The sequence below is a fragment of the Acanthisitta chloris genome, unplaced genomic scaffold, assembly GCF_000695815.1.
Source record: "Acanthisitta chloris isolate BGI_N310 unplaced genomic scaffold, ASM69581v1 scaffold11417, whole genome shotgun sequence".
Taxonomy (NCBI): domain Eukaryota; kingdom Metazoa; phylum Chordata; class Aves; order Passeriformes; family Acanthisittidae; genus Acanthisitta; species Acanthisitta chloris.
The window spans coordinates 22,594-34,599 of NW_008683245.1; the positions used below are offsets into that span (position 1 = coordinate 22,594).

At 52.8% G+C, this 12,006-nt stretch overlaps 2 protein-coding genes across 2 annotated transcripts in view; one reads left to right on the top strand and one right to left on the bottom strand.

Moving 5' to 3' along the window:
• Window positions 1–5,608: 5,608 nt before the first annotated feature.
• LOC103806182 (reprimo-like protein) lies at window positions 5,609–5,944 on the bottom strand. The gene has a single exon (XM_009078861.1). It carries the CDS (start codon window positions 5,942–5,944, stop codon window positions 5,609–5,611), a length of 336 nt encoding a protein of 111 aa, XP_009077109.1.
• Window positions 5,945–9,104: 3,160 nt separating this feature from the next.
• The window catches only part of ITGB3 (integrin, beta 3 (platelet glycoprotein IIIa, antigen CD61)), a 17,635-nt gene continuing 14,733 nt past the window's right edge, over window positions 9,105–12,006 (top strand). Inside the window, exon 1 of the mRNA XM_009078862.1 lies at window positions 9,105–9,162. Within this exon, the coding sequence (XP_009077110.1) occupies window positions 9,105–9,162 (58 nt within the window). The remainder of the gene's footprint in view (window positions 9,163–12,006) is intronic.

The following is a 12,006-nucleotide window of genomic DNA, read 5'->3' on the forward strand; positions in this document are numbered from 1 at the left end:
CAGCATCCAGCACCAGCATCAGCATCTAGCACCAGCATCAGCATCCAGCACCACCATCCATGCCATGGAAAGGGAGAAGTGCCCTGGGCCCTTGTTCTTCTGGATGCTGCAGTGTGTCCATCCTCACACTCCTATGTACCAGGCACCAATACCAACACACACTGAGGTAACAAACTCAGTTCCTTCATGGCCAACCAGAGTTGTTTGGCTCTGCACTTCCAGCCCCTATCCCAGCAAGGCCACAGGAGCTCCCTGTTTCCATAGGGTAGATGTTTCTCCTGCCTTTTGTTGATTGTTGCCTTGCTCATCTTCACTTCCAGCATCACTCCCACAGTTAGGAGGAGGTGGTAGCTCATGCCCTCACAGTTTTGGACTCTCAGAAGAACTGGAGCATCACAGCAAGGCTGAATCTCATCTCCTTTCCCTCTAGAGTCACACCAAAAACCCAAGGCAGTGGTGTTCACCAAAGGCATGAATCAGCTGTCACAGCTGGTGCTGCATAAATCATACACAGCCAGTGAGCCCACGTGGAGAGAAAAGACAGATCCAACAAGGAATTCTCGTGCTGCAGCCTCTGATCTCACAGCTCCTTGCCAGGAGAATAAATCCACCCACAGAGGTCATGTCACTGGGGCAGGAGAGCCCCATCCATCAGAGAAACAGCATCCAGGCCTCATTAACTCCAGAAGAGGAAATTTGCTTGATTTAGCAGCTGCTCCCTGACTGTACCACAGCAGAGAGCACTTTGCCATGGACAGGACTCGTGCTCCCAACCAGCTGAATGCTGACAGAGTGCCAAAAGTGCCTTCTCCTTGAAACCACCTGTAGCCCAGATTGCCACTCAGACCCATCTCCCAGCATCTCACCCTACTCTGCTTCCTCATTCAGAAGACCTTTTTGTTTGCTGTTGATGAACTTGCCTCAAATGAGTGGCAGGAAAATGTCATCCCCACTGATGAGCTCCTGGGAAGGATGAGAGCTATGAAGGCATCTCTGAAGCAAGACTTGAGTTTTGCTCACAACCTGAAATCCATGTAGATGAGCAGTTTTCAGCTCAGACAGGCACTTTAGATACATGTTGGTGTCTCTGAGCGTTGCCAGTGCCTCCACCACTTCCCAGCATGTTGACAGGGATATTTTCAGGGATGTGCCAAACTCTACTGATTGCTGGCAACATTCTGTTTTTCTCTTAACTCCATTTTCCATAACCATGTGCTTAGGGAACAAACAAGCCCAAGAAAATTGCCTGTCTTTAAACTCAGAGGAGCACAAACTTGGCCAGACTGATGGGGGAAATGCTTGGCTAAGTCATCTTCAAGGGAGAACTAGTGTGAACCCAAAGATGTATCCAACACCATGGATTCTCCATCAGCTCATCTCCACTAGCTCATCTCCATCATCCCCTTACCCCCACCAGCTCCTCATCTCCATCATCCCCTCATCTCCATCATCCCCTTACCCCAACCATCTCCTCATCTCCATCATCCCCTCATCTCCATCATCCCCTTACCCCAACCATCTCCTCATCTCCATCATCCCCTCATCTCCATCATCCCCTTACCCCAACCATCTCCTCATCTCCATCATCCCCTCATCTCCATCATCCCCTTACCCCAACCATCTCCTCATCTCCATCATCCCCTCATCTCCATCATCCCCTTACCCCAACCATCTCCTCATCTCCATCATCCCCTCATCTCCATCATCCCCTTACCCCAACCATCTCCTCATCTCCATCATCCCCTCATCTCCATCATCCCCTTACCCCAACCATCTCCTCATCTCCATCATCCCCTCATCTCCATCATCCCCTTACCCCAACCATCTCCTCATCTCCATCATCCCCTCATCTCCATCATCCCCTTACCCCAACCATCTCCTCATCTCCATCATCCCCTCATCTCCATCATCCCCTTACCCCAACCATCTCCTCATCTCCATCATCCCCTCATCTCCATCATCCCCTTACCCCAACCATCTCCTCATCTCCATCATCCCCTCATCTCCATCATCCCCTTACCCCAACCATCTCCTCATCTCCATCATCCCCTCATCTCCATCATCCCCTTACCCCAACCATCTCCTCATCTCCATCATCCCCTCATCTCCATCATCCCCTTACCCCAACCATCTCCTCATCTCCATCATCCCCTCATCTCCATCATCCCCTTACCCCAACCATCTCCTCATCTCCATCATCCCCTCATCTCCATCATCCCCTTACCCAAACCATCTCCTCATCTCCATCATCCTCTTACCCCCACCAGCTCCTCATCTCCATCATCCTCTTACCCCAACCATCTCCTCATCTCCATCAGCCTCTCACCCCCATCATCCTCCCCAGGATTTCCTGCAGAAATCCACTCCAGCTCTTCCTGAGGCTTTCCATGGCAATGTGTGTGTGGAACCACCTGTCTCCCTCCACCTACCTCCAGAACGAGCCCAGAACTGCCAGACGAGAGACAGGAAACTGCTACTTATCTAATTTGATTTGATTTTACTTCTCTTTTCTTTTCTGGCCTCTCAGAACTGCATTCAGTTTGGATTGAGGTTATAACCTGGGTAATGCCTCCCTGCCTAAAATAAAGAAACTGTTACCATAACAACCTGACTCTGCACTTCATTACCATGGCAATTCCCAGAAATTATTAAATACTCTGTATGTTTGGTGCAGGTGCCTCAGTCCATCTGGTGCCAGGCTCAGGTTGGGATCCTCCTTCCCCCCAGATCTGTCTGTCTTGGCATGTTTAACTCTCCCATTGCCTCCAGCCCAGACTGCCAGGGCAGGGGGAGGAGGTGGTTGTCATTTGAGGCTTGGTTTGGAGTTTTCCCCCTCCCCAAATGACCAGCACTGCTGTAGCTTTCAGGTGGGTCAAGCCACATCTTCATTTCTCCAACTGTGCAGTCAGTGATACAGAAGTAGAGGATTTCTCTTTTCAGGCTGCTCAGCAGGGGGAAAATGCTTTCACTTGCCTTTTTGTTTCTGCTGTTTCCCTGCTGCTTGTCAGGAAATAAGAAATTCCATCTGAAACACAATCACAGCAAGTGAGGACCAGCCCAGGGAGCTGTGCCTGGAGAAGGATGGTGAAGGTCCAGGGCAGGTTGGGGCCAAAAGCAATTCCCATTAGCAGGAGAACTTAACTGACCAGAGAGTCATAGAATCATTAAGGTTAGAAAAAACCTCCAAGACCATGTACTGCCTAAAATCACAACTGTTTTCCAAGCTGGGATGCAGCCTAGATGGACCAGTGACTCAGACCAGTGTGACCAGTCCCCCAGGATTGCATTGGTGCCTTGTACTCCAGTGCTGGGAGATGGTTTTGGATGACTCTGCCACTGCTGGGATGATCCACCTCAGCACATCCCTTCCCTCTCTGCCTCTCCAGCAGCATCTCTACTCACACTTGTACAGCTCCTGGCACCCCAGTGACGTTCTGGCAACTAATGTGCTACAAGCAACAATTCTTCCAAGCAAAACATCAAAATAACCTCACACCTGCCTCGTTCAAAGCAAAACTGCTTAAATTTGCTTGGGAGCTGGTACACACTTGTGAGCTGAAGCTAAATGAGTAGGTGTGAGATGAAAAATCACAGTGATTTGTGGGGAGAGACAGCAGAAAGGGCCATTATGGTCTGGTTTTCTCACACAAGCCCTGGAGGAAGCACCTTGTGCTCTGGGGCAGGACAGCTGAGGTTGGAGGGGCTGAGGTAGCAGCTCTTCCCCTGAGATCTGAGGAGCATCCTGGTGCCCTCAGCACCATCCCTTCCCCCAGGCATGACCTGCACTGGTGTCTGCTCCATGAACAGGATGGACATGGAATCAAGAGGTGAAAACAGCTCCACGACTTCACATCAAGAGGATCTTCAGACCCCAAATCTCTCACCCAAGGGGTTCCCTCACCATGCCAACCCTCTGTGCCTTCCTCTGGTCTCCCCTTGCTGTCTCAGTGCTGGCATCAACCAGAGATCTTCATTTCCCCAAGAATTCCTCCTCCCAGTGGGGTAATCAGCCTTTTATTGGGAATCTAACGGGATGAGGACTTGTGTGCAAGTGTCTCAAACTCCCTGCAAGCAAGACAGGAGCTCAGTAACCCCATGGGGACACTCTACTTCCAAATCCTGGTGCTGCTGCCACGTTGTGCTGCCAGAGACAACAGGTCAGTGGGAAGAAGCAGAGGCAGCACTGCCCTAGTCCTGCTCTGCATCCTGTGGGGGCATTGGGAAGGTGCTCAGCAAACAGTGATTAATTGCAAAGCATTCTCTAATCATGTTTCTCCTTCTGGGAAAGGCAGAGAGCTGTTCTTCTGGATTTACATCCAAATAGCTCAGCTCATCAGCTCCTCCAGCATCCACGATTGCTTTCCCAGTGCAGCAGTGAACTCAGCAGGGATATTGTTGGCGCAACAAAACCCAAATTATTTCCATCTCACACCCACAGCCAGAGCTGTAATTCCATCACAGAACAAAGGTCAGGAGTCCTCCTCCTCTCACATAATTCAGCTTTGACAGCTCATCAGGATCAGGGGAGCTGGAGGTTTTAACTTGGAGGCTGAAATCTTGCTTTGCAAGAGGCACTCGGAGCATCTCTGAGTCTCTGCCTCACTGTGCAGGTACCTGACACTCTGGAATATGGAGATGCTGATTATTTATTTGCTAGTGGAAACTATTTGCCTGTGGAAAAAAAAAATGATAGTCGTTTCTGCTTTAAAGAAATACCTCTACAGTTCAATTGGAAGGTTGAGGTGATTATATCTGATTGAGGTTCCTGAGCTCCACACACACAAAGAAAAAAGACACCACAAAATTCTTTTGAAACAGGTTTTCTTTTCCTGAATGTTCACCAGTGTTCAAAAAGACTACAAAAACCTCAAGGACTGTAACAATAAGCACTTGGCAAAAAAAAAAAAAAAAAGGCAGGTGTGTACAAACCCAAACATGCTTCGTTGTGGGGGTGGAGTGGGGAGGGGATGGATCTGGGTCCTTTTCTTCCTTCAGCATGGAGTGAAAGAAGAAAACACCAGTTTATTGAACAGGATAGCTGAGGAAAACAAGGAACAATATGCTTGCCCTGTTACAAAACTGCCAGAGGATGCAAACTCGAGGTCCAGAACACAACAGACTGACACATTTTGTAGCATGCAGACTTTGTTGTACGACACACAAGGCTCTTCCCTTCCCCTTCCCTTCCCCTGCCCCAGTCACAGATGAGCTCTGTGCTTTTGCTTTCCCTCGACTTGGTTTTCTTTTTCTAACCAAAGCTATTTCCCTTTATTTCTTTTTGTTTAGCCCTAAATCCCAGGTAGTGGTATCCAAGGTAACAGCAGGAAAGAGTCCAAATCTGCACATTAGCACTGTTTCTGCAAGTTTCATGCAAAACTTAAGCCATTTCTGCATGCAACATGATGCTGTTGGTTTATTGTGCTTCACACAGCTCTGGGGAGGTTTCCCCATTCACCACGACAGTTTGTTGACTGGGAAGAGCAGGTTTGCTTCCCCATGGACACAGACAGGTAAAAAGAACCCCTTCCCCCCTCCTTTCCAATCCCCCAACCCCATGGGAATGTACATCTCAGCACCAGCTCCACTTGCCTACAAGAGCCTGGTGGGCTCAGTAAAGTCCCATGATTGCAGCTCCCACGTCCTTGGAAGGTCTTCGGTCCTTCACCAAAAAGTTAATCATGCTCTCAGACTTGATGAGCAAGTTGCAGCCCAAAAAGAAGATGCCAAACATCACAGTCAAGGAGAGGACGCAGAGGACAGCGATCTGCACCACCCTGGTGATGAAAAGGCTCCTCTCATCAGGCAGCAGCCCCGAGGAGCCTCCGTCGGTCGCCAGCACCGAGCTGCTCCCATTGCAGCAGGCCAGGAGCACCCCCAAGCCCTGGGTCCTGTTGGGGTCAGCTCCCTGCTCCAGCACAGTCTGGTTGAAAAAGGATCCATTCATGGTCTAGGTGTGACCCCAGATCTTCAGCAAAGGTGAAAGGAAAGCTGGTTGGTGTCCTCCTGCTGACCCAGGGACCACAGCCACCTCCTCTGCCCTTCTTCTCGCAGAGCCTGGGATGGAGGGGGAACTTGTGGAGGCTGAGAGCAGCTGGGAAGGTAGACCATGCAGCCCAGGGCTGGCTGGATCCCAGATCACTCCCAGATCCCTCCTGGCACGGTGTTAGCACCAGCTCCTGAGCAAACCAAGGGAGAGAGAAGAGGCAAAGGGGACTCTCCTGGCAGAGGGAGATGCCCCATGCCCTCTGCCCTCACTGCTGCCCCAGGCTGCCTCCCAAAGCACAGGGCAGCAGGGCAGTGCCACCCATTCCCGAGGGCTCTCCCGTGGGAGGCAGAGCTGGTGTGATCCGCCTGGAGCTCTTCAAATGCAAGTTCCAAGCTAAAGTCTTCACCGGATTCAAAGAAAAAAAAAAAACCAGCAACTCTTCCAGCCTCCCCCCAGGACCGCCTTCCTCCCCCTCCACGCTCACCCAGGCTGCTCACCCCTTCCCCACGCTCTGCACCCCCTCTGTGTCTGCCAACCCTGTGCCACCCCCAAGTGGGGGATGATCCCTAAATCCTGCGGAGTGACACCTAACTCAGCCCTCCCTGCAGCCCCTGCACCTGCCCCCACAGCATCCCTCCTGGTGGGTGCTCATCCTGGGCTGCTGGCAGGTCCCTGTCCCCCCGGAGGGTCCTGTGAGCCTCAAGTCAGTGCTGCTGTGGCTGATCCTTCCTCGCTGCTCTGTGCCACCCACTCCTTCTCTGAGCAGCGTGGCCCAATCCAGCCAGTCCACCCCCAGCTCTGCTTGGTGATGCCTGTCCTGAGCCTCCAGAGGAGAGCTGGATCCATCCTCTTCTCTGCATCCTATTCCTCTGGATGAGGCTTTCCTCCTTGGGGCATTCTTGTCTCTCTCTTCTCCTCCTCCTGCTCCTTTAGCCCTCCAAAGGGGAGCTCTGCAGTGCTGCAGCTCTGCCCTGTGCCCAGCTCTGGGTCTTGCATCACTGCAGCACCCAGGGCTGGAGCATCTCCAACCCTCTCCTTCAGGAATTTCAGCCCCACCGAGGCAATCTCAGGGGAATCTTCCTCCCCACTCCCCTCTCAGTGTCTGCATAAGCTCCCAAAGTGACACCACGTGTGTTCAGTGTGTCTGGCTAAGTCCTGATCCTGCTCATCCCAGGACTGTGCCCATGGGATTGCCTTGTCCCAGCTTTGCCCATCAGTATTTACTTGTGTCTGGATGGCACAGAGCAGCACATCACACCCCCCCCCAAAGCCATGATGTGAGGACCTTGTCCTGCTTTATCCATGTGCATCTTGGCTCTCTTCCTTTGCCCAGCCCCTGAGGGGATTGGAAGAGGCTGAAAATGAGGATTGATGAATTGCAGCCAAAGGCAGGAGCGTGTGGCTGGCTCAGAGTGGAGAGCAGCTTGGTAGAGACAGTGTCAACTGATCTTCCATCTGGGCAGCTGGCCCTGTGCCCCTGCTCTGCTGCTGTGACCTCAGGGGCTCACAATAGTTCACTTTGGGGTTTACTTGTTGCACTTTCCTCCTTGTCCTGCACTTTCTCCCCCTGAGTTTGCAGCAGAGACACTTGCCGAAGGGAGGTGAAAGCTCCAACGAGCATCTGCTCGTGTTTAACCTGAGGAACCAGGAAAAATCCCACGGGAAACCAGAGCATGCACAGTGCCCCAGCCCCGGTGGGAGCTGCTCTCCCTGCTCACTCCCAAACCGAAGGAGTTTCTGCTCCCTCTGGTGGCTCCAGCTCCAGCCTTTCCTCTCGCAGCACACCCCAGCAAGGATTCGGGTGTACCCACAGCTCCTGGGTCACAGCCTGCACTGATGGAGCAACCAGAGCTCTGAAACTGCCTTCATCCTGCCTTCTCCTGCCTTCATCCCACCAGGGATCCCAAAACCTAGAGCAGCCCACAGCCTGGACGTGCTGCCTGGAGGAAACACCAGAGAATCCTGGATAGGTTTGGGTTGGAAGGACCTTAGAGATCATCCCATTCCACCCCATGCCATGGGCAGGGACACCTTCCCCCAGCCCAGGGTGCTCCAAGCCCCATCCAGCCTGGCCTGGAACACTCCCAGGGATGGGGCAGCCACATCCCAGCAGTGTTTCCAGGCCAAGCAGCATCTTCTTGCAGTCTGCAGATAAATTCCATCCAAACAGACTAGATTAAGTTCATGCCATCCTTGTCCTCAGATAGGACCAGCTCAGGAAGCTACAGTCAATCCTTGTCACCTGGTGGGAGAGAGAATCCCAGTGCCCCAGGGATACAGCCCTTCTCTTCCTTTTGTCCCCAGCCTGTATTGCCAGTGCCTCAGTTTCCCCATCTCTGAGCAGGACCTTGGTGTTGCAGGGGAATGAGAGGGTGATCAATCCCCTCTGGGAGGCATCCACAGGCAGCTCTGGCATTTCAGTGGGGACAATCCCTGTGCAGATCCCACTCCCTGTGCTTGCTCAGTCCAGGAGCAATTCCTAATGACACAGAGGAGAAAGAAACAACACAAATGAGAAGAAAACCAGGTCCAAGACCTCTGAACTTCCATCTCTTTGTGAGGTCCAGGTTTATACCCAAACTGCTGTTTCCATCCGATCCAATTCCTGCCTGGGTCTCCTTTGGCTCCCAACTTGTTTTTCATCAGGGATATTCCCATTTATCCCTTTTGGGGAGGGAGCTGAGAACCCACACTCTCCCATGGGTGTGGATTAGCTCTTTTGCCTTCAAACCCAGCTCAGCCAGGTTTACAACCAGCTGCTTGGCCCGCAAGAGTTAACAAGGGGAAGGAGTGAGCAAGTTTTAGCGAGGAATTAAAGGCAGGGGGAAGTGCGGATGGGAAAGAGGCAGCGAGCAGCGGCAGGGCGGGAGGTCAGCAGTGCCGAGGAGTCTCTGCCAGAGGTTTGTGAGGGGCTGGTGAGGGCAGAGCCCGGGCCAAGCAGCAGCAGCGGCAGCAGCGGGCGGGGACAGTCCTGACTGCGCTCGCCGTGTCAGCCCCGACCGACCCATGATTCATCCCCTGCGCTGCTCACAGCGCCTTATTGCCCCTCCGCTGCTCCCCCTCGCCCTGCCCGGGGCTGGTCCCAGCAGCCTCACTCGCCCAGGGCTCGCAGGAGAAGATGGGACCAGTCTCCGCCGCGCTCAGCATCCTCTGGCTCTGCGCCGCTACCAGCTGGGGTAGGTTTGGGGCTCGTTTTCTTGCAGCCGGGTCGCTCCGTGAAAGGTGTTGCCTGTTATTTCCACAAAGTGCAGAGCTTTCTGCATTCCCAGGGGCTGTGGTTTCTTGGGAAAAGCGCTCGGAGAGGGAACTGGCAGCTTGAATCACCGTGTGTTCCCACTTGCTTGGGCTTTGGCTGGGTCAGGACCAGGAGGTTCTCAGGGATGTTGCAGGGTCGAGAGGTGATTTGGTGGGTTGTTCTCATCGGGTGTGGGGAGTTTATAGCCTCTACCTCCGCTGGGTTTGGCTCTGGGCACTGGTTTGTAATGGAAGGATTGGGGTGGGACTGTCCTGCGTGAACAGAAAATGCACTGGGAGAGCTCAGGGATAGGTAATCCCTGTGCCCGTGGCATTTTAAGGGCATAGGGGGCACTTCTAAATCCCATTTATGGCTCTGTTATTTTTCCTCACGCTGTTTTAATGCTTTCCTTTAAAAACTCTGATTTCTGGCACCAGGTGATTTCAGCACAAAGGTAGTTTGTATTTTTAAACAAGTTTTCCAATGCCTAAAGTACAGAGAAGCCTGAAAAAGGGTTATCTCCTCCCCAGGTGTGTTCCCAAGGGCTCAGATGAAACCCTGCAACTGCAAACTGATGATTTCTAAATCAGCCCTATTGTTTTTGAGGCCAGGCTCAGGGGGTTTGGGGCAACATTGTTCTGTGTAAAGAGTTCCAGACGTTGGTGAATTCCCAGGAAGAGCCTGAGGCTCTGATCTGCTCCCGGATGGAGCTGACAGCAGTACATGACATGGGATAACCCCTGGGAGAGTTTGTAGAGCTGCAGTTTGGGGTTGGATTTCTCTGGTCTTGTGTGGTGGTGCCTGAGCTGGGCTGAGTTTGGGGCATCCCATTCCCAGGAAGATGTTGGAAGGCAGGGAAAGGTTCAGAGAGAAGAAACTGCCCCTGGATGATCAGCCAAAATAGCCCAGATCCTTATCACTGAGCCAAGCAGAAAGGCCAGAGAGGATCTAAGTGTGGTTTGTATGTTTAGCAAGTTCTCTGAACTGCCTTTATCAGGTTCTGTGACAACATTCTGGCTCAGGTTGGCAGAGGAGGGGGAAACAAAGCATGAGGTTAGTTCCTGTGGTACACAGTGTTTACTCAGAGTGCAAACTGGAACTGAGTAATTTTCTCCAGCCAGGGCAGGGTGACACTGAGCCACACACGTCTGGGATGTTTCATCTGCATCACTTCCCTGGAAGTGTTCAATCCCAGACTGGAGGAGGGGCTGGAGCAGCAGAGTCTGGTAAACGTGTCCCTTCCCATGGCAGGGGGTGGAACTAGGTGAGCTCTAAGGTCTTTTCCAACCCAAACCACTGTGGGATTTCACCTCTGGGCCACAGCACTGCCCAGCCCCAGGTGGGTGGTTCCCATCATCCTGCCCAGTTTACCTCCCATTTCCCTGAGATTTCAGGATTGCTTTTTTTGCTTCAACTCTGCTCTTTAGGATCAGCTCCTTATGTGAGACCAGCTGCTTTCAGAGCCAAAAAATGCAGCTTTTCTACTTGGTTTATTAGTTTTCATGGCTGGAAAAATAAGCTGCATAGATGAAAAAAAAAATACAAGCAACTAAAAAACCCACAGAATTTGTTAGTTTAGGCTGTGCTGGGATGGTGTTAACCTGCTCACAGCCAAGCAGTCAGCCTGGGGAGCACTGCTGGGCACTCCCAGGGCCAAAACCTGAGGGCACTCAAGCTGCAGCATCTTCCACATCCTCCAGTTGTGCTTTTGCTCTGACTTCTAAGGTCCTGCTCCCAGAGAAGCCTCCCCACACTTCGTCCCTGCATCCAGCCACAAAAACAGTGCTGGGAATGCCAAAAATAGGGACATTGATCCAAGGTGAGAGGGTGAGGCTGCCACAGCAGGACAGGTTTGGGTGGTGATAACTGCCCTGTGTACTCATCACTGGTGCCCAGGGGATTCCAACCCCTTCCCAGGAGAAGATGTGGGAACAGAAAGCAAGGAAACTCCTGGCATGGGGCAGGCAGGTGCCTGGCACCTCTCCCCATGGTCCTGCTCCAGGTAACAAAGCCCCAGAGCTCCCCAGGAACCTGCAGGTCTGGAAGCTGTTCCCATGTTTAGCCACGTGGCCTTGGGGTTGGCAGCTCTGAGTGTTTAATCCCAAGAACCTCGAGCTGCCAGGGCTGTCCCTGACCCCAGGAGCTGCCTGGCCAATGCCTCCCTGCTTCCCTGGAGGGCTGAGCTGCTGCCAGGGCTGGAGTTGGCTCCCAGCTGCACAAACCCATGGCTCGTGCCCCAGCTGCAGCCGCCGGCGCTTGGCAGGGCAGGAGAGATTTCCCACGGACACAGCAGGAACAGGCATGGAAAGCAGGAGCTGTTGGTGTTGCTGCTGCTTTGGAGAGCCTTTGCCTTCCCTCTGCCCACACAGAGCTCCTCAGCACCATCCAGCCAAGGGTCAATATTGCTGCTGGCACATTGCTGCGTGGCCTCAGTGCAGGAAGCTCTGGAGACCAACCTGTCACTTTTTGGGACAGTTCTACATGTAAAGTCTGTCCCATCCTCACATGGAGCTAGGGATTTTGGGGTATGGCAAGAGCTCTGGGCATGGGACCACCCAAAGCTGGTGCTGGGTCAGGCACTTGGGCTGAGCTGTTAGTTTAGTCCCTTGGGTGGGAGTGCAGGTGGCAGAGGGGGATGGGGCACACTGGCCCTGGTGTCCTGGGACACATTCCCAGGCAGGCACTGAGCTTTGGGACAGCCACAGCCTGTGCCACCAGCCCTGCATGTACACACAGAATCACACAACCCCCAGCTGAGCACAAACACACACACACACTCCCTGTG

Excerpts from the sequence above, each read along its gene's own strand:
- LOC103806182 (XM_009078861.1), bottom strand. The coding sequence starts at position 5,944 with ATGAATGGATCCTTTTTCAACCAGACTGTGCTGGAGCAGGGAGCTGAC.